The sequence below is a fragment of the Aquila chrysaetos genome, chromosome 1, assembly GCF_900496995.4.
Source record: "Aquila chrysaetos chrysaetos chromosome 1, bAquChr1.4, whole genome shotgun sequence".
Lineage (NCBI taxonomy): Eukaryota > Metazoa > Chordata > Aves > Accipitriformes > Accipitridae > Aquila > Aquila chrysaetos.
The window spans coordinates 78642751-78669247 of NC_044004.1; the positions used below are offsets into that span (position 1 = coordinate 78642751).

The following is a 26497-nucleotide window of genomic DNA, read 5'->3' on the forward strand; positions in this document are numbered from 1 at the left end:
GTGTTGCATTTGGAGGCAAACGATCCTCTAGGAAGGAAGAAGTCGGGATGCTGTGTGCGAATACCAGGTATTTTTAGGTTTTCCTTAAACCTGCATAAATTAATTCTAAACTTCTGTGTCTTTTCTCCCTTCCCCAAACTCTTACCCTTGAACCTCTCTGAAAGCGATAAATATAGTTGTGAAATATGTAAAAATAGGGACGTGACAACAGAAGGATAACTGGATGGGGGCTCCCATGGGGCTCTTTTTCTTAATCCTGGGTTTCTTTCGGTGAACTTCTATTTTTGAGCAGACCCTTGGGCAGAGTGCTGGCTGGCTTGCGGTGAGCGACCCGGCTACTCTGAGAGCTGACAGAGTGGGAGGTAAGTGGCGGTAACTAACGGCAATTAGCAGAGGTCTGGACAGCTACGTGTCCCTGAAGACATGAGCTCTTTTGGGGGTTGTGTCTTCACGGAGTGAAGCTGATCGTCGCCCTACGGAGTATGACAGTTTGCATCCCTCCGCCGAGGCTTCGCTGCTGGATTTGCTCAGCGGTCTTGCAAAAAAGGAGGTTATTTTATTTTTGCTCCCCGAATCTGTTGAAGTAGTAGGGAAGGAATGATTACCTTCGGGGAAATTCCCCATCAGCTCCAATTGGTAATAACTTGTTTAATGCTTATGTAGCACTTGACTTTTTATGACTGATGTGCCCAAAAAAGAAACAAAAAGAGAGAGGGGTTTGTTTTTAAACGGCAAAGGAGACTTTCTGCCTTTTCGTTGCAGCTCGGAGGTAATAGTAACAAAAATCTCCCTCGCTCCCCGAACCCGAAAGCTGCCCCCGATCAAAACCTAACGAGGGAGCTGGCGAGAGGTGGCACGCGCAGCTTCGAGACCCATTTGCTAAATTGCGGGAGGGTTTAATAAATCCCATTTCTCCCGCATCCTTGACCATCTCTCCAGCCCTCTCTCCCGCGTCCTTCGCTGTTGGGATGTTCCGCAGCCTTCCCGCAACCCCAACCCCTTCGAGCGGCGGCTGCGTGAAAAAGAGAAGGGGGGAGCCCTGCCCCCCCCCCCCACTCTTTCTCCCACCGCCTACCCTATCCCCCCCCCCCCCCCCCCCACCCCGAGTCCCGACTTCCAAGCAGGATAACACTTCCAAGATGGATGTTGAGTAGCTTCTCGCAGCCCACCACCGCAGCGCAGGCGAGGGCGGCACAAAGCCGGGCGGCGCTGCCCCCCGCGGCTCTGCCTGGGGGGGGGGGGAGCGGGGGTGGGGGGGGGGGCAGTCCGTGTGTGTCCCCCCCCGTCGTCCCCCCCCCTCCTCCGGGGGCCGCGGGTTCGGGGCTCCCCCGGCGGGCCCGCCCCGCCGTGGCGGGGCGGGGCGGGGGCGGCCGCGCCCGCGGGGCACCCCCTGCCCGCCCCGGCGGCGGCGGCAGCAGCAGCGAGACGCGCCGGGCTCCGCCGCTCCGCGCCGCTCCGCGCCCCTCCGCACACCCCCCCCCCCCTCCTCCCCAACCCACCCACACACCTCCTGCAAACTTTTGCCGGGGTTCAGCCGCCCCGCCGTACCTCCCGGTAGGCGAAGTCGGGGCCGTGCCCTCGCCCCGGTGGCTGTCCCTGGCCGGGGGGGGGGGCTCCCGGTTTCTTTTCTTTGGGTTTTATTGAGGTTTTTTTCTTTTTTTTTTTTTTTTTTTTTTTTTTTTTCCGCGGGGAGGAGTGGGGAAGGGAAGGGGCTATAAAGCGCGAAGGGACGTCCGTGACACAGTCCCCGTTGCAGCCCGTCCCCGCCGGAGCCGGGGGAGTTAGGTAAACACCCGCCCCCCTAAAAAAAAAAAAAAAGCCTCCACCGCCCCCTTCGCCCCCGCGGGCGGGACACGACGGGACGGGACCGGACGCCGCAAGGTAAGCCACCGGCACCGAGGCGGGGGAGCGGGGCCGCCCGCGCAAGCTTCCCCCCTTCCCCCGGCCCGTCCGATTGCCGTCGGGGCGGGCGAGGGACGCGGTGCCCCCCCCCAGGCGGTTGCGGGACCCCTGGGGTAAAGCGGGGCGGGGGGGACGCGCCGCACCGAGCGGCCACCCCGGCGCCGTCCCTCCGGTGGCGGCTGCAGCGCCGAGCCCGTCGTCCCGGCACCGCTCCGCCGCGGCTTTTGCGGGATGCTGCCGGTAGGCAGCCCTCTCGGATCCTCCCCTCCCCTCCTTCCCCTTCCTCCTCTTTCCCCTTCCCCTTCGAGGTTTGGGGTTTTTTTCTTTTTTTCCTCCCCGTTTTTCTTCCCTTTCAGCCCGCGGCCGCCGGGAACCCCGGCTCGTCCTCCGGCGGCCGGGCGCTGCCGCTGAGCTTGGGGGGGGGTGTGTGTATGTGCCAGGCAGGCAACGGCTCCGTCTTCGCTAGCATCATACTTTGTTTTCGTGGGGGGGAAAAAAAGAAAAAAAAAGGGCTACCAAAAAAAGTAGATGGAAAACTCAACGGTGGGATGGAAGGGCTGAGATTTGCTACGTGCAGCTTGGGTCGTGTTTTTATTTCGACAGCGCGGAGACAATGGCTACAAAGCGTTGTTTAATCACTTGCAGATATAACTTTTATGTATTTAAATCTTCACAGTTGAAGGCTAGTGCAGATTTTTTGAAAAGCAGCAATTCTCTGAGCGGTTTTGTTCTGGGTGTATTTAACACTTGAGCGGCAACGTGCCCTGCTTTCCTCAGACCGGTTAGCTCGGTGCCAGGGATGAGCGTGATCTTGTCCGTGCCGTGCAGCCCAGGGCAGCTCTGGAAATCATCCCGGTGGACACCTACATGGGCGAGGCAGCCTCTGTAAGGCCGGTTTCAGAGAGCGGGTTGCGAAGCTTGTAGCGTCCCTTGGACTTTCCCTTCCCGCCAAAGGATCTGGTTAGCATCTAGTTACGATCTTTAATTAAAACGCTTAAACAGTATCGCTGTTCTTGTGGCTTGACTGAGCCGCGGGAGGCGAGCTCAAGGGGGAGGCAAGGTCCTCAGCGTAAATACACGGATCCCCCTGGCCCGGCTGGCTCTTTGCGAGCAGATACCAGGCGACGTTCAGTGACACAAGCGTGGCACCGTGTCTCCATCGGAGCATCCTACAGTCAGGCTGCATTGGCAGCCCCATCCAGCGCCGTCTTAGGATGGGCTTCCAGCCTACGTGTGCCGATTTCACGCTAGGTCGAGCTGGTGGAGTTGTATCTGTGTGAAACTGAAAGAGACGAGAGCGATTTGAGGCTGAATTCCTCCCCGGGCGGTTGGTGGCGAGTGATTTATATGCTAGTGACCCTGGCAATGCACCGCTGGCTTGGCCATAACCTGGTTTCCGTAAAAATAGCGCTTGGGCATTAGACATCGTCAGCAGCCTTGGCCGTGCTGTAAGGGAGCAGGGAGAAAAACTTTGTGATTCTGTTTAGCCTACTTTGAAAATAGCTGATTCTTAGCTATTTTAGGAATGGCATTTCAGATTGCTTCTTGTCAGGAATGCCTCATCCTCCCGGCCTCGCTCTCCTACCTCGTAGCAAAACGCATACCTGCAAGAGGAGAGCTGCCGAGGTCAACTTTCTAGTACCACTAAAAGTTTCTGTGAGTACTTACAGTAATGTCTAGAATTTAAAACTTGTTAATGTTTGAAGGAGGAGAGGACTTTTTAAAACGCCGAGAAATTTTAACGTTCTGTTTCAAGCATTTAAAATGGGATGAAGCAGAAATGTGCAGTAGTGCCACGTGTGGGTACCGTATGGATGTATTTGGGGTCCCATGGCTGTGTTTCATCCTGTTGCGAGCAGAACGATACCTGTTCCTTGTGGACTTCCGGCAGATAATGAGCCCCTCTTAATCTGAAAGAGCTTTAGAATATGTCTGAAAAATCCCTTCAGCCTTCTCACGTTTCTGTGATGAGGACCACGGGCGCATCACGCTGTCCTTGTTTCCGTGCGGCCCCGGACAGAAAACCCATTGATTTTTCCTGCTGTGGAGGGTGGGCACCGCAGCGCGTCATCGCAGCCCCGCCGGCGAGGCAACGTGACGCGCGTGTCCTGCGCCCACCCGGGGACACCTGGCAGGCAGTGGCACACGCGTGACATGCTGCTGGCATCATCGGCCGGCAGGTTACCTCATGCCCCAGCCCCGCTGGGGGAGTTCGGGGTTTGGATCAGATGCACAGTTTGAGAGGGAATTTGAATGCCGTGTAGGACGCCCATCCCACAGAGATTAATACGGGGCCCCCCTTTTTTTTTTTAATTTTAAGAAGGTTGTCACGGAGGTGAGGCAGAGCTGCGTAGGATCGCCCCGCGCGCCTGTTTTGTTGCAGATGACTACTTCGGAAACACCAAGGAAAAGCATTTAGGTTTTCCCAATGTTTATAAATACAATATGGTGCAAACTGTCAAGCAAGCTGTTCAAAATCACGTAACGCCTGTGCTGCCTTCCCTGTTCGGCTCGAATGCCTTCACCGCATACTCGGCGTTCATCCGACGTTTAAAGCTCCCGGCACGCAGCTCCGGCCCATCTGCCGCAGTTTTTCCAGCTCGCCTCTCCTCCTTCTGCGAGCTGGGCTGGGGACGCAGCGGCGCGGGCAGGGTAGGTGCTGCAGCTCCGCTTGCACCATGACCCGCTTGTTGGAGCCCAGGGCCTCCTTCTGCACCCCAAGAGCCCGGGCTGCCCCGAAGCGTCCTGGCTCGTACACCAAATCTGCGTGTTAGGGGCAGAAACGGCGTCTTCAAATCCGCTTTGTCCTCTTTAGAAGGTCTGTCCACCTAAGGTTTGTCTACTTTAGAAGTCCCTTAAAAATGAAGGGATGAACCCTTTCCGGGGAGGTACCCCGAGAGCGGAAGCTCGCCGTGGGTGGGTTAATGGTGCCAGGGGAGCAGGGGCTCACCTTGGCTGCGCAATGGGGTTTCCAGCCTCCAGCCGCGCGGTGGGCCTTCCGCTCCCCGTCCCGCGGCGTCGGTAGGGCTGGATGGAGCCTGTTCGCCGGACGTTTCGCTCTGAAGCGTGCCAGGGTCTTCTGCCTTAATATATATAAAAAGATGAGATGTTTATTAAACTCAGACCCTGCTTTTTCTTCTACAATTTATGTTCCGAAAGGCTGGTAGTAAACAGTTTATTAAAAAGAAATCCTGATTTATTTCTGCAAATGGTTACATTTCAAGCTGGTACCAAACGGTTTTGTAAGAGACCACCTTTTATGCTTCCCATGGCAGTTTAAAAGATTGCTAGAAAAATAATCCAGAATCTAAGTAGGTTTGGATAAAGGCAAGCCAGGACTGTACGTCAGGGTATGTGGTGCTTTTATGCAGCGAAGCGGCAGATTTTACCACAGAACATCTGGGTACTGGCTTCAGTTACAGCACAGATTTTAGTGGGATAACAAGTCTTGTTTGGCTTTGCGTTCATTTTGAAGTCACTAAACTTTATACGAATAATAAAACTGTAAGGCCGTTACTTCACTATTTTCAAGGGGCTATTTCAGTCCTCCTTCAGGGTCTTGCATCTTTCCAGAGCTGGTTTTATTTTGTTTTACTAAGTGGGTATTTATCTTTTCAGTCCCCAGCTTGCTCTCACAGGAGGCAGATTTACTAATCTGTACCGATGGACACACCAGAGATGGCGGGTTTCCATTCGACCTCGCTGAACGTGCACGTTTTCTGCGTTAAGGGCAGTCTAATGAAAACTGCACGTTTCTCGTTCGGTGCATTCACAGGGGCTGATGTTATTAACGTGGAGGACTATATAGGTGCTCTGGGCTACCAGTTCGGCCACTTGTGAGAGTTAAAATAACGGTGGAGGTTTTGCTTTCTTTTTCTGTTTGATTATAAAATGCAGAGGAGAAGGGTAGACGGGACTGAAGGAGGGAAGGGCCTCCTCCTTCATGTAAGAGAACAAGTTTGCAAGCCCTTACAAAAGGGTGCACATACTGGTAGGAATGCCCAGCATCGAGGACGACAACCTCGACTAATTAGATATTAAGAAATACATGTTTGGAGTATGAGGCTTGTGTGAGAGCGTATAGACAGCCCATAAGATTAATGTTTACCTTGCTGTCGGAGAACCTGCTGTGATACCGAATGCTGTTGAGCTCTCTATTTTGGTGTCACTGACTGTACAGGTAGGAGCAAAAGGAGAATAAGTCAGAATTATGTTGAAGGAAAGAGAATATTTTAGGTAAGACCAGTGAGAAGGGACTCGAGTAGTGCTTGAGCTCTGCTAAATAACAACCGGTGCAGCGAGTGAGCATCGCCTTGGAGCAAAGGCAGAGTACAGAAGCTGTGTTCCCCACTCCTTGTTTTACATCGTGGCTGAGAATACGCTACTTTGGCAACAAAAATCTTTGTTAGATCAAACAGGGATAGTTTCTGCCTGAGAAAACGACTCAGATAAGCTAATGCTTGTGGATGGATGGAGGGAGCTTTGAAGGGTGAGGAGATGGTATGTTTGAAAACTTTAACAAGATGTCATTAGGAGAGGAAGTATTTGCCCTTAGATCGGGAAATAGGTCAGGGTAATAAATCATAACTCCAGGAGAATGTGCTTAAAGCTGGAAATAAATTAAGAGGGGGGAGAGAGAGAGTAAATATTAAAAAGAAGTTTGCTCTTTTAGAATTGATTTTCTAATTTGCAGTATGCAAGGACACCCACTGAATGGGAGAAAGATAAATGTTAACACAGAGCTGTAACAGGAACCAGCCAAAAATCTTGTGGCTGCGTAGATGGCTTTGATTGCACCCCGGGGAGCATGGTGGTCGCGCGGGACACGTCAGAAGCAGGCAGAGCGTTGTCATTTTCAGTTCACGTGCAAGATAGCTGATACTATAATTTCACCGAAAATGCGATGATCTTCTGGGGGATGTTTTACAGGGTGGGTTTTAAATGCCGTTCGAGTAATCAGCAGCACGAGCGGTCTGAGAACCCAGCCCCCAGTCCATGACTGCTTCGATGATAAACAAAAATATACCCAAGTTACTAGGGGGATGCAGGCGACTCCTGTGCCCAGCATCTTTCGGTGGGCTGTGTCCTTCCACCCAGGCAGGGGCGAGCGTTCAGGTAACAGCAGCATTTCCAGCATTTCTCACAGATGGCTCAAGAGCACGCGGGTTTGTTTGGGTTTTGGCCCGAATCGGGACCACTCTGCGTTTACGGTAATTAAATTCAGTAGTTGGAGAGATGTTTGTTGCTTGCGTGACAGCTGAGATAAGAAGCAGTGGGTACTTACTGCGAGCACCTGGAAATCTGAAAAACAAAAGGCAATAATTTATCTTTCCTACTTCATTCCCCCCTCCGCGGGTCCGGATATGAGTGCCCCTTCAGTGTGACCCTCGCACGCTCACAAGGTGACACACCACCGAGGCCGACACTTCCCCTGTGATTTACAGGGGAAAAGCATTGTTCGCCTAATTGAGCGTATTTCTTTTTTTATTTATTTTTTTTTTATTTACGGAAAAGTAACTTTAAAGGGGTTTATTATTTCTCACACCTTTATTAGGGTGTGAGAAAAATTATGCTTTTCATCTTTCTCACTTTTAACTTGCTTAGTACCAAAATAGAGCAGCGCCAGACCAGCTGCCGCTCCTGCTGCAAAGGCTGGTGGGGAGGCAGGCGGGAGGCGCGACGGGATCGCAGGTTCTTCACACGCGTCTGCAGGGATTATTAAGCAGGGTAGATGGTTTTTACAAAGGACCAGGATATCGTGAAGACGTGAGCGCGCTCTCTCTCTCTCTCTCTCCTGTGTTTAGGTGCAGCAGATTTACCGCTAATTTGTTTATAGTCAAACAGTCTAAATGTGCCTCAGCATTTTGAAATCCAGAAACCTGATGCAAATTAAGCAGTTTACAGATCAGGATGATGATGGTGCGGGAAAGCCAAGTGTCTCGGAGCTGCCAGCTGGTCTCTGGATGCGAAGGAAAACATCAGTGAGCAGCGTTAACGGTTTCTAGTCCCCGTTCTTTCTCTTCCTTTGGCTACTGAATCTGCATTTAATTCCCCAGGGGCTTTTTCTCCTGGGTAAGAATTACTTACTTGAGTATGATTTGTAGGACTAATAGGATCTTACCCTTGTTTGGGGAAGACCCTAGGGGCTCTCTCAAACTGATTTTTCAGTAATGAGAAATAATGAATAAAAATCTAATAGTCCTAGGGGGTATTAAAGTTACAATTTTGCAGGGAAGATTTAATGTCAGTTGATTAAAACTTTTTTAATCCTGTTACAGTACAATAGTCGAAAAAAATTCATACTAGGAAAAATGAGTAGATTTTAAGACCCTTCCACATCATGCGAACAAGTCTAACTTGATTTAACATTTGAATTAGGCAGGTATTTTAAAGCAAGAGTATAAGACATCTCTTGCAAGTGTGTGATAGCATTGCGGCAGACCCAGGGAAAGAAATGTGCTATGTTAATTTACGGAGCACGTTCTAATTCCCACTCATTTAAGAAAAAGCAGTTGTAAAGCGTTTATGAGAAAATCCAGGCAATTAGGGCTTTAACTAGAAAATGCCAAATTTCATACGCGTCAGCAAGATGTACTTCTGGTAGGCCAAAACGCGCTTCTGGCTCAACCTTTTGCTCACTGGGTTCATGGCCGTCCCCACTCGGCACTACGGGCTTGGTGTGGTTTTGTTCAGCCAGGGACTGTGCGGACCCCGACTTGTGGCCCTTGGCGAACTGGGCATGTGGGATTCGAAACGGGACTCAGGGGCATCATCCCCGTGGGCAGAGTTCCCCGCTCGGCTCCAGCTCAAATCTCTTGGGCCTGCTGAAATGCCTTGAGGGGACAAAGCACCAAAGAGCAGATACTTCCTTGAATTTGCGGCTCTTAGGTTTTTACAAGGCAATATTAACGGTGATGTTGAAATGACACTTTGTCCTTTAGCAGTAACTTTTGTCCAAGGGTCTCGCAGCGATTTCCAGTTGCTAGTGGAGGGACGCCCCCCGAAGGCAGCGCTGGGTCCCACGCACAGCTCTCACCACGTCTTCCTGCTGTGGGAAAGGAAAAATGCCCTTGGCACGTGTTTTGGCCATCTCTGAATGTAGAAATTCCTTTCTTTTCCTTTCTTTTCCCTGCTGTCAACCGAGGACGTATGGTTACCGTAAGAAGGCCTGAAGGTTTTGGGGTTGTTTGGATGTTCGCTCACCCATGACAGTCTGACCTATCCGCCTGTATGTGTTCCCTCCGCTTTTGTTCACAGTAACTAGATAAAGAACTAACCTTTCGCCTGCCAGCCTGGACAAATAAACACTGGCCCAGCAGTAGAGTGGAGCTGAAACCGACCCTTTCGATAATCTGATTTTTGAGATCCCTTATCACAGCTCTGCAGTTGACCCTGGCAGGTTTGAAACTCTTGCGGCACGTCCCTTCAGAGTGCCCATCTTTTCACACTTGGGAAAGACAGAAGTCTACCGCATAGAAAACCCAAAACATGTTAGAAGGCCACCCTGAAGACTGGCAGCTCCCAAACACGCTCCTATCCTGCTTTGGTATGATGGGCCGGTGGCTCGCAAGCTGTGGTTGGACTTGTGGTGTCTTGTAACCTTTTCAGACAGATGCGTGTGTCAGCTCTGACCGTAGGCCCACCTGTGGCAGCAATCTCCGTGACCGTGCTTCACCGTCTCCCTCGGCATGTACCGTTTTGCCCTTTGGAGGCGAATCCTTTCTCCATCGCATGGCTCCTTAGCCCCGGAGATGTTCAGTGATGCTCCGTGAGCAGTGTCCCGCAGTGCTTGCTGAGCGGCTCAGGGCAGCCATGCGGGCTGCATGGGTCCGTAGCTCCTCCGGTGCCTGGCCACACTTGTCCCGAGTCTTTCGTGTGCTTCTGCAACACCCTTGAGTAACGTTAGGAACCACCCCGCACCACACTGGCGCTCTCCTCCTGCGAGGGTCCCCGCCCCCTCACGAACGTCGGGCGCGCTTGCTGCCGTCGTTTGTCCCGGTGACTAGCGGCAGGATCAGGAAATGGGGGCCGGAGCCTTCGCACATGGGTCTGGGCGGGATGAATCTCTCCCACCTTGCTGTGCAAAGGTCAGGCCATCGGGGGAAGCAGAAGTTCGGATTTTCTCTGGAGGCGGTGGGAAGTGTCAGGCAGCGCGGGGGGCGACCGCAGGTAGCTGCATCGAGAAATTTGGTGCCGCTAACTTTCTTTGCTAACAATTTTCACTAATTTACTGAGTTGCTCTCTATAGGAATCTGTGTCTTTTTTAAAGCAGGATGCTAAGTAAATAAATGCTGGTAGGCAAAATTTAGCCAGCGTGAGCATTCCTGCTTTTTCTCGGACCCATCCCCGTAGCGTATAGAAGTGAGCGTGCAAAAGAGGTAATTTTCTGAATGACACGCAGGAGAAGTGGGGAGGCTGACCATCCTCCCTGTGATGCGGTTCACTTGCGATGGGCCATCCTGTGCGCTCAGCCACCACAGCCTCTGAGGAAGTCACCGGAGCTAATGGTGTGACTAAGAAATTGCGTGTGCTGCTTTCTAGGGACGGACGGTGGGGATCGGTGTGGGGGACAATATCCACGCTGGGTCTTGGGAAGTCTTTGCTGCTGTAACTGTGGCTGAGGTCTGCCAGCTCTAACACCGAGCGCGTGGGTAGAAATATGTAAATATCAATATCTTTAGCACTACATTTGATACTTTCCATTTTCAAACACTTGAGAAATGTTTACATATTTTCAGCAACCCTTTTCCAACTAGGGAAAATGAGACACAGTGTCTGTGAATTACTCTGATACGTAACAAATCATTATGAGAGAGCACCTTAAGGGTTCATTAAGGACTTGTAGGGCCTAAGATTTCTTTTGCATACCTTTAAAGCTGAGGGCAGATAATATTAAAACTGAATCAGTTTTTGGACAGTAAGTTCAATCAGAAAAATTTGGATTCTGATGATAATTAAGGAATTGGAAATTTGGGGGGGATCACCTATCAGCATAACGCGTATTAATGTGGTCAAAAGTAATATGGGCTAGACTCTCAATTTGGTAGAAGAAGTCATGGTTTCTTTGAAGACAGCTGAGGACCTTGATTACGTGATTCAGGTGTAAATAAAAGCAGCACAGGTATAAGACTGAAAAAATATAGGAAAGAACAGAATAAAATCAAAATAACTTTTTTCCCCTGTTCATATAAATTGTATTTTCTCCTTGTCTCATACCTAGTTAACTACGAGCATTCCTGGATTGAAAAAACCTCAAATCCAACCTTACAATTGCACTTGGTGCCAGATGCCCCCTACAGTTTCTATCTGAGTTCCCGTTGCTGTGTCTTTGCTCCGAGATGTCCACCTCCCCTGCAAACCACTGCGGGACACGGTCCTGGCGGCAGCGCAGGGATGCAGTTGCTTCCCCGAGGGTCGGAGAATCGCCTCTTGGGCACGAGCACCATAATAGGGGTTGTCACTGGTGCTGCTGTCTTGCTTCGCTCTTCCAGCTGCCAGAGGGCTTTCTGGAGAGCTGCTGCTGTTACTTTCTGTGCTATGGCAGGCATTACTGGTCGTTACTGGTTAGCCTGGAAGCACTGAGAAACCCTAGGCAGTAAAAAGGAAGATAGGGTAAAATAGCAAATGAGAATTTCTGAGTAGCTGTTGCAGGAAAACTGTGTGTGCGGAGGTAGGGAAGTGGGCATGAATACTAATGTACTTGGGCTGGCTGTGGTTTGTAATCCTACGTACATGTGTGGTGGGTTCCTGACGCTGAAGAAAACTGCGTGTCTGATGGAAGCTGAGGGAATCGGCCTCTGTGCACTTAAAGGGGTTTCGAAGTAGTCAGCAATTTTCCTTTTTTTAATTGTCTACCGAAAAGCAGAAGGGAAGAAGCGCGTAAGCAATTCCAGCATGCTCACGGCACAGCTCTCCACAAAATGTGAGCGCTCCGGTTGTTGCTGGAGCCGCTGGAGGCTCGGCTTCCCCCTGCTGCTGCCCTGCAAGTTGCGCTGGTGACCCGCAGCCCCTCGGCTGTCACTGCCTCTCCCGCAGCCCCTTGCCCTGCGCGAGCCCCTGATTTTCTCCCCTTTAACAAACACCTTGTTGGCCATGGGCAGCTGCCGGGCGAGGGGTATTCCCCAGGCCCGAGGAATGGCTCAAGCAGCTTTAACTCCTTCAGTAGTTAATGCAGTTCATGACTTTGTCTTTATGTTTTAGTGCTTTCCAAAGGTCTTTCTGACCTCCAGCCGTAAGCCCTGGCGGTTTGAGGATGCAACGGCAGGATGCGCGGACCCCGGTTCCGCTCCTGCTCTTTATCATACTCTGACACTTCAGTCATCCCTGTCCCTCGTGGGTTTTGGCAAGGGAGCTTGCTCATAATGTCATTCAGAAGTATTCCAGAGAAACAGTGGGAAACTCCGTACCAAATACCAACATGCTTGTGTTGGTTGTAATTTGTAATTGTTCGTATGTGTTCCTCCCCGCTAATCCTCTTGCTGAAATTCATTATGGAGAGACAGTAACATACACTCAGAGAGCTCTGCTGAAGGCAGAATGACTTGGCCAAGGAAAGTAGCTATTGTTTTATGATTAAAGGAAGGGATTATATTGGGATTTCCTTGAACAAGGAATGTCGCTGCCCCACTTTTATTGCTTGTAACAAGGGGATAATAATTACTCTCTGTTATAAAACACCTCCAGATCTTGCGATGAAAGATTTGTGGTAGAGCTGCGTGGCATTCAGGGTCGGTTATCTTAAATGGCCTGGAGTTGTGCAAACTAAGATTTCTCTGCCTTATCTTATTTCTCCTACGGGGCTCAAACCCTGCTGGTGACTCTGGAAGAAATTCCCCTTCTCCGAGTTGGGTGTCTGACATGAGATTTTCCTCTGGAAGACCTGGGACCAGTTACCCATCCCGTGACGCTTGCCCTCTCCGTGAGCGACATCCAGCCGCCTGGGGATTTTGTACGGGCTTGGGAGGATGAGCAGGTACGATGGTAAGGACAGGGCGGCCTGTGCCGGAGCGGCCAGGCGAAGTGGAGCTCGGAACGGGGGGTGAGCTGCCAGCTGGCTGCCATCCAGTGCTCCGGCACGTCACTTCTTCCCGTGCTGCTGCCATCCCCTCGCCAGGAGAGGTATGAGAGAACAACTGAGCATTGTAACAGAGGTCGCTGGGGACTCGCTGTTTGTTTGGTTTTGACACTCACGGCTGAGTCGCATGGGTCGAGATGGCTGTGAAGGAGAGAAGCGCTGGTATGTGGTCTCTGATTAAAAAAAGAAAAACTACGAGGCATTTCCTCAAGTGTCCCAAATGGCATCTCCTGGCTCAGCTGGTTTTTGAAGCATCCAGCTACCACCAGCTCCAGGATGGTGATTTTGATGTAATCAGAGTTGAATCTGTTTCCACTAAAAGTGGAAAAATAAATAAGGCTCAGTTTAGAAACAAAATAGTCCATGTAAAATTTGATTTTTGATACCATATCTCCCTGAGTATGTTTGCTTTTCAACATGTCTAATTTGAGACAGCCCTGCATTTTACAGCGTTACCCCTTCGGAGTTAACCTCTCCCCTAAGTCGTAGTTCGTTGCCACTGTTGTTCGTTAAGATTTGGTGGAAACGTACCATTATTTCTTCATACCTTCTTATTTTTACATAGTTGAATTTTTTCTCCATGCTACTGTGATTTGCTTTGCTAAAACAATACTCCCAGCAAAGGAAAATCGCGGGTTGAATTGGAATTGCAAGAGGCGGTCGGTTAATCCACAGATTATTGACACGGTGGACCCTAAATGCTTCAAAGGCACCATTATAGTCCATCATGTCCGTGCGTACTTAGGGAGCTTTAATCCATGGATTACAGGTCCGTAAATGCTCCTGCCCTCCCAGTTACAGCCGGTCTTGCCAACAGGAGCTGCCACGTCAAGCCGGCCGCGGTGCTACACAAAAATATTCCTCTTTAAAATCCACGGAGACAGCCATACACCCCTGTGTCCCTGTCGGGACTGCAGTCCTCGCCCCCCTGCCCCGTTCCGTAGGGAAAGGCTTTGGGCTGGTGCACATCTCCAGCGGGGGGGCTGGCTGGGGCTGAGCTGGCTGAGCTCCCGGCGAGGCTCCCGCGGCCCTGCGTGGCCCGTGCTTTTCCCCAGGCACAAGGCAGGACCAGACAACAAGTTTTCAGGAGCTCTGCTTTTTAAAAAAAAAACAACAAAAAGCCCCAAACCCAAATGAAAAGCATACCAAACGTTTTCCAGATCCTTTAGGGAATAGTACGTATTAAATGGCAGGCCTTCACTTTTCCCCTCTGGTCTCCCCCTAAACAAACAAACTGAGCAGCTCCCAGTAAATACTTAAAATTTCAAAGGTATTATTTTTCCTTGTTTGCACATTAAAAATAACTAATTGTATTACAATTGAAATTGGTAGGTGCTTTTAAACTCCTCTGTTGCTGAGGTGATAACTCTGTATGCTGAGGTGCATATATTTGTGTTATATGTCTCTGGAAATGAAGTGTATAATGGAAAAGCTCACAGCCTCTTTACTTGCAGCGTTCCTATAATAAGTCAAAGAAGTCACACAGTGCCCTTTTCTTTCCGAAGCTGGACTTAAATCACGTCAATAAATCTACAGACTTATTATGAGATGCAGCGTGGGTAATGTAAACAACCAACACCACCCCCCCCCCCCCCCCCCACCCCAACACACCAGAGTTTAAAAATAGGACGTAAAGGAGGAAGAAAAGTTAACCATCCATACAATAAAAAGAGAAGAAATGCGACACAAAAGCACTGTGGCAGGCAGTGCCTTGAAATTATCCTCACTAAATTACAGTCATGCACTTTCCACTCTCTGTAATTAAACATTAGGGTTTATTTATTCCAGATGCATTTGCTTCAAGTAAACCCAGATTATTATTATTATTTTTTTGTTGTTATTGTAAATCCTTTACAGGTCTCTGTGACCTGCAGACAGTTGAGAAGTAAATCAAATGATTTCCATAGATCAAGGCACTTGAAGATGACTTGTGAGTAGTACTGGCATTGCACGTGGTGAATCTAATACTCTTGCTCCCTTTTTATGGAGCGTAGGTATATTCAGTGACATCGAGCCTTCCTGTGGGTGCGCACGTCTGTGCGTGAAATAAATGCACAATGACACTCAAACAGGAGCACACAACTGCTTTGCTCCCAAACAGCCAAACAAAATGGATTCTTGGCTTGCCGAGTGGGATTTCTGTGGCGGGATGTAAGTGGGGAACCTCTGGTACCTTGTGGTGTACACCCTGCGCAACCGCTATATTTTGCTGGAAAAAAAAAAGGCTTGCTTAGGGCAGACAGAGAATAGCGTAGGCTGGATCGGCAAAATAAAAAATGAGGTGATTTTATCTGCCCTTGAGGCTGCCTGTTTCTGGCTTTGGTTGAGGATGCGCCCACCCCGCTGATCCCACAGCCTGTGAGAAGAGCCCGCGAGGTGCTGCTGCAGCTCCAGCTAATTTGTCCCCCGACTCAGAACCTAAGCCAGTTGCAAATCCCATTATCCTCACCGTTTCTGCTTATAATTGCAGTTTACCTAGATATTTGCAGGCCTTTCGTATAGATGAAGTTCATTACACAAAGGTCTTAAAGGCTGGACAGAGAGCTTGTGTACGTGGGATTTTTGGAAAGGTCGGGTAAGGCTCACTGCCCGAGTGGAAATCATTAAAAAGATAAGAATGAACTGTAATCGTAAAATCTATGATCCGATTTAGTGATAATTTTCATGTATGTGCTTATAGCTCAGACTTAGAAAGTGGCCAGACTGCTGCTTTTGTTTATTTATACTTTCTGAAGGAAAAACCCCTGAAACCTCTGGCAAGGTGGCAAATTTTGAGCTGTTAAAAATAATTTTTATCCCACTCCAAATGTACAGCACACATTTTGCATCTCTTGATCTATTTAGATAAATACATATAGGTTCATTAAGTAAACTTTTCCAAGGCGTTGCTGTTGCTACCAGAGCGTTTGTGCAGCCCAGGAGCTGCTCACCTGGCGACAGGATGGCCGCCTTCCAGGTTAAAATAAAAGGGAATCTCGGCCACCTGCCACGACCACCGCTGCCCCGGCGTCGCTCAGCCTGCCCAGGCTCGGCGGATGGCGAGCAAAACCGGGTAGCCTCATCCAGCTTGGAAGGTGGGCCGGGAGCAGCCCTACCTGGGAGGGGATGGGGACCCCCTGGATGCTCCCCGCTCACAGCGTGGTTCCCCGAAGTGGGTCAGTCTGCAGCGGGGAAAAGAGAAGGGGGGGAAAAAATGAGAAAAGAAAACTTCTTTTTTTTTTTTTCCTTTCTTTGGAAATGAAGGAATACACAAGCAAGTTCTATTTTCTCAAGGATGTTTTTCAGTGTTGCTCTTGGTGGTGGTCCAGAGCCGCTGGCATCTGCGTGCGCCATCCTGGTCCCTGCAAGCTGCAGCGGGTTTTTACTTCTCATTTCGTGCCATGCTCGTGGTTGCTTCCTGGGATCCCCCTCCCCTCTAGCAATGCCGGGAAGGTCGTCGTCCTGGCACAGCCGGACTGGCGAGCGATCCCTTTCCCCTGTGCCAGGGAGTGACCTCCTGGGGACCAGGGGTGCCAGTTTTGTCCCTGCTTCTAACGCCACAGCCGGCATCGGCAATCACCCAAGGGGGGCCAGGGCAACAGGTTCACCTTTGCGCTCGGATTGAAGGCTCCGTTTAGAGTTTGGGGAAAAAGCGAGAGGTAAAGATGGGCCATTAGAGGGCACTTTTGCAATCCTGGAGAAGGAGAACGGTGCTTATTATTTCACTTAGGACTGTTTATTTTGGCGCTCTCTTAAATTCAGTGATAAACAGCAGGCAAATCCCTCCAGTCAGCAGGAATATATCAATAAAATATTGACTCAGAGTTTAAAAGAAAAGAAAACAAGACGAACTTGTAGAAAAGGGAATAAAAGGCATTTAGGAGGTGGCATAGTCTGGAGAATAAAAAATCACACAACATATTTCACGTATGGCTTTACAGTGCAGTGCTTAGGCCTCAGCTTGTACCTGGCTTCTAAAAATGAAACCGGCTTGGAGCACAGCACGCAGAGACAAGAAAATCATTTGTTGGAAATTTCCGAGGGCTGGGAGGGAGAGCACGAATTCACGTGCTCGCATCTAGCAAGTGCATTTTCTGAGGGACTGTGTCAGAGTCATTGCCCAGCAGTGAACTTGCCCACAAAGGAACGTGGGATGAATAAATGATTTTTTTGCTTTCCTCTTGATGTTTTGCATGAGCAAACTATAGAGGATTTAGCTTAAAACTCAGCCAAATGATAATGAGTGCACTGTGAAAAATAAAATCTGTTTATTAACTGGTGTGAAAGGGTGGTCTAACACTGACAGCACAGTTTGCAAAAACTGTGAGTGAGTTTTGGATGCCTCTTTGCTGTTGAGGTGTCCTGCTCTTGGAAGCGTTGTGCATGAAAATTGGGCCCGTTTTAAGCCCCCGAGATTGGATATGTGAAAATGAAAGCTCTCAAAATCCTATTTGCTTGTAAAGGAACAAAGATTCGAAAACTTCTCTTTTTCAGTAGCAGTTGACAACTTTGCAAGCTATTTCATGTATGGGATGGGCTGGTGCTGCCTGCCCAGGCTGGGCAGGGATCACAGAACTAACCTTAATCTGTCTTTTGTAGTTATTTTTAGAGCCAAAATGCTTTTACAATTAGATAAAGAAATCGGAGACAAATCTGTGCCTTGTCGCTACACTGCGGTTCTTAATGGGGACAGAAACACTGTCTACAGGAGTTTTTTAAGTGAATTAGCTAGTGAAATTATTTAAGAAGTGAAGCTTAGCCTGGGTAGTCCTATAATCAAAAATCGTTTATTTTAATAGAGGTTACATTGCACTGGAACTGACTATGGGAATATACAAGATTGCAATTTCAAGGGGTTCATGTGGAGGACGCTGTCTGCAGAAAGCGTCAGAGTTTCTTACCTAACCAAATAATCTGCTGTAACTGTTGTGATTAAGTTGGAAAGAATGTCTTCCCTGTTGGCCAATGATAATACTTGAAAAATCAATAAACAGTGTGTTAAAGCGCACGAAACTCATCCTACTTGGTGTGAGAGGAGGTTTCTGCTGACTGTGGTGACTCAAGTCAGCAAGTATTTTGACTTACGATCTTTGCTCCAAAAGGTCAAATGTCATTAACTTTGCTGATAAGTATCAACACTTCAGTCTGAATTTGAGGAAATATGTCTGTTGTCATCAAAAGCTAAGTCAGGACCCAGTTGGGATACATTTTGACAAACCCTGTGAAAGCTAAATCAGGGTTTAACTATAAGTAGCAATTGCATGTCTTAGGTAAAGCCCTTTACTCCTTTCCCTTCCATAGGGCAGAGCACCGCAGTAATCTCTTATTAAAACATCCCAAATAATAACGAAGCGCACAATTTGAGACCCATGAGTGCCGGAGATGAAGCGTTAACAAGCCCTGCAAACAGGGAACCGCGGCCGTGTGTTGCTGTTGCTGGGTTATCGCCGAACAAATAAGGGCGCAGCCTTCTCCAACTGCAAAATAACTTTCGGTAGCCTCAGCACAGGCAGGGCTTCCCTGCGAGACGGTGGGGCCGTCGACTGACAAGCTCGCCTCAGGGCTCTCCGGCACACTTGCAGGGAGCATGGGATTTCTCCAGGGTCTCCATGCCCAACTGGGACACGACCGCAGGGGAAACTCTGCCAGGTGAACCTCAAGCATTCGCTTTCATCTTTCCTGCGGTTTTCCACTCAGGAAGGGGAGGATCTGGCTGCAAATATGGGAATATGTGGCGGGCCAGGGAGGGAGAAAGCTGAGGAAGGTGTAGCGGCCCTTGGTGTGAGGGAAGGCACGAGCGGAAGGAGGCGAAGATAAAATCGCATCCTGGCGAGGGAGTTTTCAGTATGCGTCACTTGTGGCTTATGGTTACTTTGGGGTTTGCTACTATTATCTCTTCCCTCTTGCATCACCAGTTTCAGTGGGAAAATAGAGAGATGAAGGACGGGAACCGAGCTGGACAGCACGAGTTGGAGAAAACAGCAGAAAGCGGGGCGGGCATGAGCTGAGGTAATGGGGCCAAGGGCAATGGAGAGGAGGGGAGGGGTTGAGCAGGCGCAACCTGCGCCATTGGTGGAAGGAGCAATTAAATAACAACGATGTTAGAGGCAGAGGAAGCAATATGAGGGCAAAAATAGCCCTCTGTGGGCCTTGCTAATGTCAGGAGACCTGTTGTCTTACACGTGGATGGCTGTGTGTAGCCGTACTGGGAGCAGGGCGGACTGCAGGACAGGCAGATACTGCAGCCTCCTCTCTGTGCACAGCAGAAGGGGAGCTGGAGGCAGCAGGGTGGGGGAATTTGGGAAGATTTTATCGGGAGCTTGGGGGTGAAAAAGAGGACGAGACCCCGTGCTGTCTGCGGCGAATTCCCATGTTTGGGATGCCGCACCCACAGCGAGCTTTGGCAGGGACGTGGTGATGAGAAGAGGGGCAGAGGCTGGCAGGGTGCTGGGCTCCTGCCTCCATGAAGAGGGGATTTTGGGGCTGCCGGGGAGTGGGTCTTGCTGAAAGCTCTCAAAGTTCCAGAGGGGGTGGGCTGGGGTGAGGAGAAGGGTCCCATGCCTTGACCGCGCCAGCCTCCAGTGGCTCCTTTGGGGTTTTTGGAAGGTAAAGGCATGGGAGGGGGAAGGAGGAGGCTGCTGGGGCTTCCCTCAGGGCCGCCTGTTGATGTTTTCATGAAGTGCTTGAAGGGGAAGAGCAATTTTATTATGGCTTAGACTACATCATGCCACTTCGCAAGGAGCTTTATGATTGCTATCTTTACGTAAAATATTAGGGAAAGGTCAAGTGGAGAGGAAAAGAAGACCCAATCTCAACAGCAGATTTGATCTTAAAGGTAAAAAGAAATAGATTGTTATAAAGCCATGGTTAACTTACAGTGCAGTACAAGGAGCAGTGCACGACCACACATTCAGCCAAGTAACAAGAAGATAAAACTGTTCCTGCCAGCTCAGCTTTTTATCATGCTTCTCCCTAAAGCCAGTGGCTAACACAGTTTAGGTAATGGCCTAAACCTCTTTTTTCTAATTTTAAAAAATGTTATCATTTGACAATTTAAACTCACTGTACTCATACCAGAAATGGGATTTGTTTCCCCTCCACCCCCCCCCCCCCATACCAGAGCCATTAAATATGAGATCATCTACTGTACTGAAAGGAGATTTCCAGCCTGTCCCACTGTATATGTTAGGGTAGTCATTACTGACCTAGTTGTAGACATAATAATGAAAGGCTGAGATTATGAATTATTATGCCTAATTTGTAAGGGATTCTCTGCTTTTGTGTTTTGCAATTCCCATCAGGCTTGAGGATTAAGCCCTGCTGAATTGCATGCTAATACCAATGTGCTTTGAATATGTGGGGGTTTATATCACATGTTTTCCTAATTCACTATTTTTATAAAGAACAATTTCACTGGAAATACTTTTCGTAGGATTGTTGGAAGCCCAACCAGAATCTCCTAAGGAAAATGAAGTTGATGTACCCTCCATCTGCTCTGTGCTTACTCTAGCTCCCATGTCCAGTTCTGCTATGGCAAAACATCAAACTGTAGCTCTACCAAAGTATGTGGAAGGCTTTTGCTCTTCGTTAATGAGAGGGAGAGATACCAATTTGCAACCAGTGCATGGGCTTGCTTTCAATTACAGTTCAAGATGGAAAAATCTTATTTACATGCTTTATCCAAGTGCTGTGACGATGCGAGCTTAGTCCTTACAATATGTATTCCTACTGCTTGTATGGCAGTACAGCGAAGGTGCCTGCAAAACATAAAGTGCATGCGATGTTGTTTTAGGTATGCCCGTGTTTCAGCAGTAAACCAGCCCACAAGTTTGCAGCTAGCTGAGTCAGCGACTGTGGGTCACGAATAAACCAGTGCTTCGCCATGGTCTCGCTCACCAGTGTGGTACAAGCTGGCAGCAGCTCCTCCTGTGTGTGGTGCAGCCCTCCTCAGGTGGGACTCTCTGTCATTGCTGTAGGATGCTCCTGCTGCGCTGCCCGCTGCTGCTGCTGCTGCTGCTGCCGCTCAGCTCCAGGCCCCAGAAGTTACCTACCAGAGATGAGGAGCTCTTCCAAATGCAGATCCGGGACAAAGCATTTTTTCATGATTCATCAGTCATCCCAGATGGAGCCGAAATTAGCAGCTACCTCTTCCGAGACACCCCTAAAAGGTATTTCTGTCTGGCTCAAGTGAGGAAGTTGTACTTCGAAGATACTAGCTTTATTTGCTGGGTGTTTTGAAATAAAAATTGGATCCAAACCAGAAAAATACAAATGCCAGTGTTCTGTCTGGTGAAGTAAGTAACTATGCGAGTTTCCATCCCAATCTGGCCTCCCTGGCTGAGCGTCTATCCAATTTATTTGATTTCTGGGATAAGCCCAGAGCTCCCACAGACCACAGAAGTTCCCTGAAGTGGGGCTGCTAACCATGTCTGGAGGCAAAGGGAGCAGGAAGGAAATTAGAAACTACAGGCTTACCCCACCACACTTGTCTCTCTCCATTATTTTATATTGTGCTTTAAAGAAGCAGTGTAAGCTAGTCTGGCCTGAACTCCCCACTTCCCAACCTCGACCCTATGGGTCAGAAAATACTGAGTGAGGTTAGACTGGGAAAGAACCTGAGGCTCCGAAGAGTTCAGGGAAGACGAGCATTGCCACCTTCCTCCTCATAGCATACACCTCCTTCAGCCTTCATCGGTGAGAAACATTTTACAATAAATGACGTGTAGTGCTTGGGGAACTGTGGGAGGACATCTGAATGCATATGCAACTATATGTGCTTCTAGGGCCCTTACCTGTACATAACATAAAATGTGTGTCCTGCTTTGAAGAGCATATCCCTAAATTCCAGGAAAGATCCTGTTTCCCTCATTTATACGTTTGTGACCATTTACACTGTATATAGTTAGTGCAGGGGTAAAAAGTGAAGCTGATGGAGGGGAGAGCAGGAGGCCAGAAACCCTTCTGCTGTGTCTTGACAAGCAAAGTGTGAACTCAGCACTGCTGTGCTGGGGAGACGATGACGACTCCCCTCACCTCCTTAGCTCTTGCCCACCGGCCTTTCCATATTCCCTCTGCACATGCTTGCCTGGAAGTAATGCTTTCGTCTTTCTTGCCCCACTAAGATCAACCTTGATCATGTCACGTCCGTCCCTGCCGGTTGGCTGTCATCAGGATTTATTGACGTATGGGTCTGTTAACCTTCCCTTAGGTATTTCTTTGTGGTTGAAGAGGACAACACTCCCTTAGCAGTGACGGTGACACCATGCGATGCACCTCTGGAGTGGAAACTGAGCGTGCAAGAGCTCCCAGAGGAAGCCAGTGGAGAAGGTTCAGGTAACAAACCATCAATGACTTCCCTTGCACCTCAGAGACCTCCTTTTCTGCTGGATTCGAAGCTCCCTCAAACCAGTCTCAGCGAGATGCCAAATCTCACAGCAGGCCCATTTTTATGATCTCCTGCTGTTTGGATCTTCAGGCCCAGTCCTGCTGTTGTGCAGAAAACTGGCAGCAGGTAGCAACATGACAAGGAAAATGTCTGTAAAAAGTAAAAGTAAAAGCTGAGGTTATAGTTACAGAGTGCATGGGATGCTGCCACAACAAACTGTTTGCCCAGAGTAACTCGGTTTCACGGAGGCTTTGCTGTGAGCTGTGTACACAAGATAAGAACTGGAGAGACAGGGCTGGTGTTGCAGCAGGGCTGAGCTGGCCCCTTTGAGGGGACTGGTCTGTAGACACGGAGCTTATTTGGAAATAGCCATATAACTGCTACTCAAGAGAGAAGAGGTCTTTGGCTTCCAGAGCCTCTCACACAAGTGCTAAAATGTCATACACACCACATTGTATGGCATACACACCTTTGGCCCCCACTGTATTTAGGCACAAAATTTTAGCGTGACTCAGAGGGCCAAAGCTCAGGGCACAAGTCCAGAAACAGGCAGCGGAGTCAGTTCCCCCTGGGGAACTGTACGGCATCTCCAAGTTGGGTGCTTGAAGTACTCTAGTGGAAGGTATTAGCTACCATTCACGAGACTCCGTTAATGCTGATCAGGTGCAATTTCTGTTGCATTTGGTTGTAACCTGAGTGCCAAACCAATTTCCCTCTCTGATTTGACGGAAGTATTGATTACATCTTCCTCAGAAGATAAAACCTTCCTTTTTCATCTCACTTTTGTATTTTATGTAGAAGTGTCTGTTAGAGTTTTATTTTCTCATATTTGCAGATTGTGTCTGTACAAATGTTTTTCTTCGCTTGTAATCTAGGTGAACCAGAACCTCTTGAGCAACAGAAACAGCAGATTACTAATGAGGAAGGCACAGAGCTGTTCTCTTACAAAGGCAATGATGTTGAGTACTTTGTGTCCTCTAGTTCCCCATCTGGTTTGTACCAACTAGATCTGCTGTCGACAGAGAAAGATACGCATTTTAAAGTGTATGCAACCACTACTCCAGAGTCAGATCAACCTTATCCTGAATTACCTTACGATCCCAGAATCGATGTCACTTCTCTGGGACGTACAACAGTGACGCTGGCGTGGAAACCAAGTCCCACCGCCTCCTTACTGAAACAGCCAATTCAGTATTGTATAGTCATCAGTAAAGAACACAATTTCAAAAGCCTCTGTGCTGTTGAAGCCAAGCTCAGTTCTGATGATGCCTTCATGATGGCTCCAAAACCAGGTCTGGATTTCAGTCCATTTGACTTTGCCCATTTTGGCTTCGCCTCAGACAACAACTCTGGCAAAGAACGTGGTTTCCTAAAATCATCATCAAAGTTTGGGCGCCAGACGTCCTCAAAGCCAAGAGTTGATCTGCATAAAGTTTGTATTGGGAACAAGAACATCTTCACAGTGTCTGACTTGAAGCCCGATACGCAGTACTACTTTGACATGTTTGCAGTAAATACCAACACTAACATGAGCACTGCATACGTTGGCACCTTTGCCAGAACGAAGGAGGAGGCTAAACAGAAAACAGTCGAACTGAAGGATGGCAAAGTTACAGATGTATTCATCAAGAGAAAGGGAGCCAAATTTCTACGGTTTGCTCCTGTTTCATCTCACCAAAAAGTCACCTTCTCTGTTCATTCGTGCCTGGATGCTGTTCAGATCCAAGTTAGAAGAGATGGAAAACTTCTCTTGTCTCAAAACGTGGAGGGTGTGCGGCAGTTCCAGCTTCGGGGAAAAGCAAAAGCTAAGTATCTCATCAGGCTGAAAGGAAGCAAAAAAGGTGCTTCTATGCTGAAGATCCTGGCTACAACAAGGCCTAACAAGCAGTCGTTTCCTTCTCTTCCTGAAGATACGCGAATCAAAGCCTTTGACAAACTCCGCACTTGTTCTTCGGTCACCGTGGCGTGGCTGGGCACGCAGGAGAGAAACAAATTCTGCATCTACAAAAGGGAAGTGGATGACAATTACAACGAAGAGCAGAAGAAAAGAGAGCAGAACCAGTGCTTGGGTCCAGATACAAGGAAGAAATCGGAAAAGGTTCTCTGTAAATACTTCCACAGCCAGAACATCCAGAAAGCAGTGACCACAGAGACAATCAGAGGCCTGCAGCCTGGCAAGTCCTACCTGCTGGATGTTTACGTGATAGGGCACGGCGGGCACTCCGTGAAATATCAGAGCAAATTGGTGAAAACGAGGAAGTTCTGTTAGTGCCCCTGTACATAGAAATATATGGAACTCCAGTCTGAACATTATCCTACTTCCAAGTATATGGATTGACTACTTGCACAGCTGAGAAGTTGTGACCTGTATTTGTACTGTGTAGAAAAGATATCAACTTGTATATTTATGTTTACATAAGTAATTGTTTGGAGGAACTGAGGCTGGTGCTCTCTGGTAGCATCTGGCGACGGTATTATCGTGTGTCCAGTGACCCACATGTGATGCTCAGTAGATGTCCAAGGTAGCAGGAAACCTCGAAGGAACTGGCACTCCTTTGCTTCTGTATTGCATGAACTGCTTCTAAATTATTTTATACTTAAAAGGCTGAGATACATCATTCGTCCACCTTGTTATTCACACACAAAACTCACAGACGTACACCCTTTCTCTCAGTGTAGATGGTAGGGTTTCTGTAAATTATTTTATAGAGTCTTGTTTTAAATGTTTATGTTTCTATGATTGTAAACTATTAAAATCTCTCCCCAACAAAATACAGATCTAAACTAAGTATTAACTGGGCTGCACATGAAGCAGTTTTATTGCTAATGTAAATTCTTACCTAGCTGATTTTCATGTTTAAATACTGTATGTATTTCATGTACAAAGTTGCCATAACATTATATTCCTGTACATAAAATTAAAAATATTAGATTATATATTGTTTCTTTTTTCTTGACATTTAAAGGGGGCAAACAGACTTGGGGACAGAGGAGGCATTCTGAAACTTGAACTGATTTCGTCTAGGATGTACCTTTCTCTTATTGTTCATCTTTTGCGGCAAGGTGACTGAAGTCCAGTAGAATTACTGATGTTACTGAGTCAGTTAAAATCTGCCAGAGAGTGCAGGCCATCGAAGGAGGGGTATTTGTGGCGTAGTCTGGGTCTACAGTGATACAAGCACTAAAGGAGCAGGACAGCACAGAGGAGCTTCACTTGTCCTGGGTGAGAATGGATCCTGTTTCATTGTGGTTGCGAGTGCCGCCAGCGCTTCGCAAGGAGCTCGCAGTCTGAGCTAGAGACACCATACAATTCAAACAAATAACACACCAGAGAACCAGTTGTTATTTTTGTTAGATTATCATTGAAAACATTTGCTTTCTGGATGCTGCTGGTTTTGACCACAGTAATAATAAGCTGAGAGGATTATTTTTTTTCCATTGACAATAACGGTAGTGCTAAGAAAAAAATGTGTACTTTCATTTAAATTGCAGTTATTTCCATTGTGTAGATTTCTTTTAAATATTAAATGTCTGGATCTCATCTTTTCTAAATTTTCTTATTTGTTTTTCCACGTCACCTTCATTGACTCAAAAACTTGTATAGAGCTGCTTAATGGAAAACACACTTCTGAGAAGCAACTAGACCAGCCCTATTTCAAGCGGCTAAGAGCAGGATACATACCGCCTCAGTCCCGATATTATAGTACGGGTCAGGGCCTCAGTACAGGTAACTGAGACCTTTTTTTCATGGTCCCATCATACACATCAGTCCGCAGCACTCAGGCAGTGGATGTCAGGGCTTATTCAAAGACAGTCTCTGTCTTTTCCTTAGGTGCTGGTCCACAAAACGTCTCACTGCTGTGACTTTAGCACTTTCAGGCCCCTTGGGGCTCTGAAGATGAGGGAAAGGGACCAAAATCCACATAAAGGCTGAAAGCAGATTCCTCTTAGGCTGCTCACAGGGGAGACAAGACCTCTCCATCCCTGCAGAGGTGAGCTCCAGTTTTCCTTGGCCCCGTAGTACTGAGCTTTTCAGGTTGTCCTTTCTGCACATTTCAGATTGCAGACTGGTGGGTGGCTGCAGGGTTTCATGGCTGTGCAAGCTCCCATGCTGTTCTACATGCCGAGTTTGCTGTGATGATTCTCCAAGAAAGGGA

General features: G+C 48.4%; 1 protein-coding gene across 6 annotated transcripts; it reads left to right on the plus strand.

Annotated features, from left to right (window-relative positions):
- NDNF (neuron derived neurotrophic factor) lies at positions 1-25277 on the plus strand. 6 transcript variants are annotated; one of them, XM_030018388.1, is made up of 4 exons: positions 1-67; positions 20932-21123; positions 22164-22288; positions 23216-25277. In XM_030018388.1, exons 1-4 carry the CDS (start codon positions 48-50, stop codon positions 24607-24609), a joined length of 1731 nt encoding a protein of 576 aa, XP_029874248.1. In that variant the 5' UTR covers positions 1-47; the 3' UTR covers positions 24610-25277. The 6 variants fall into 6 exon arrangements, with proteins under 6 accessions (XP_029874248.1, XP_029874287.1, XP_029874269.1 ...); XM_030018427.1 differs by lacking the exon at positions 1-67 and adding an exon at positions 311-362; XM_030018409.1 differs by lacking the exon at positions 1-67 and adding an exon at positions 1407-1881.
- The last annotated feature ends 1220 nt before the right edge of the window (positions 25278-26497 follow it).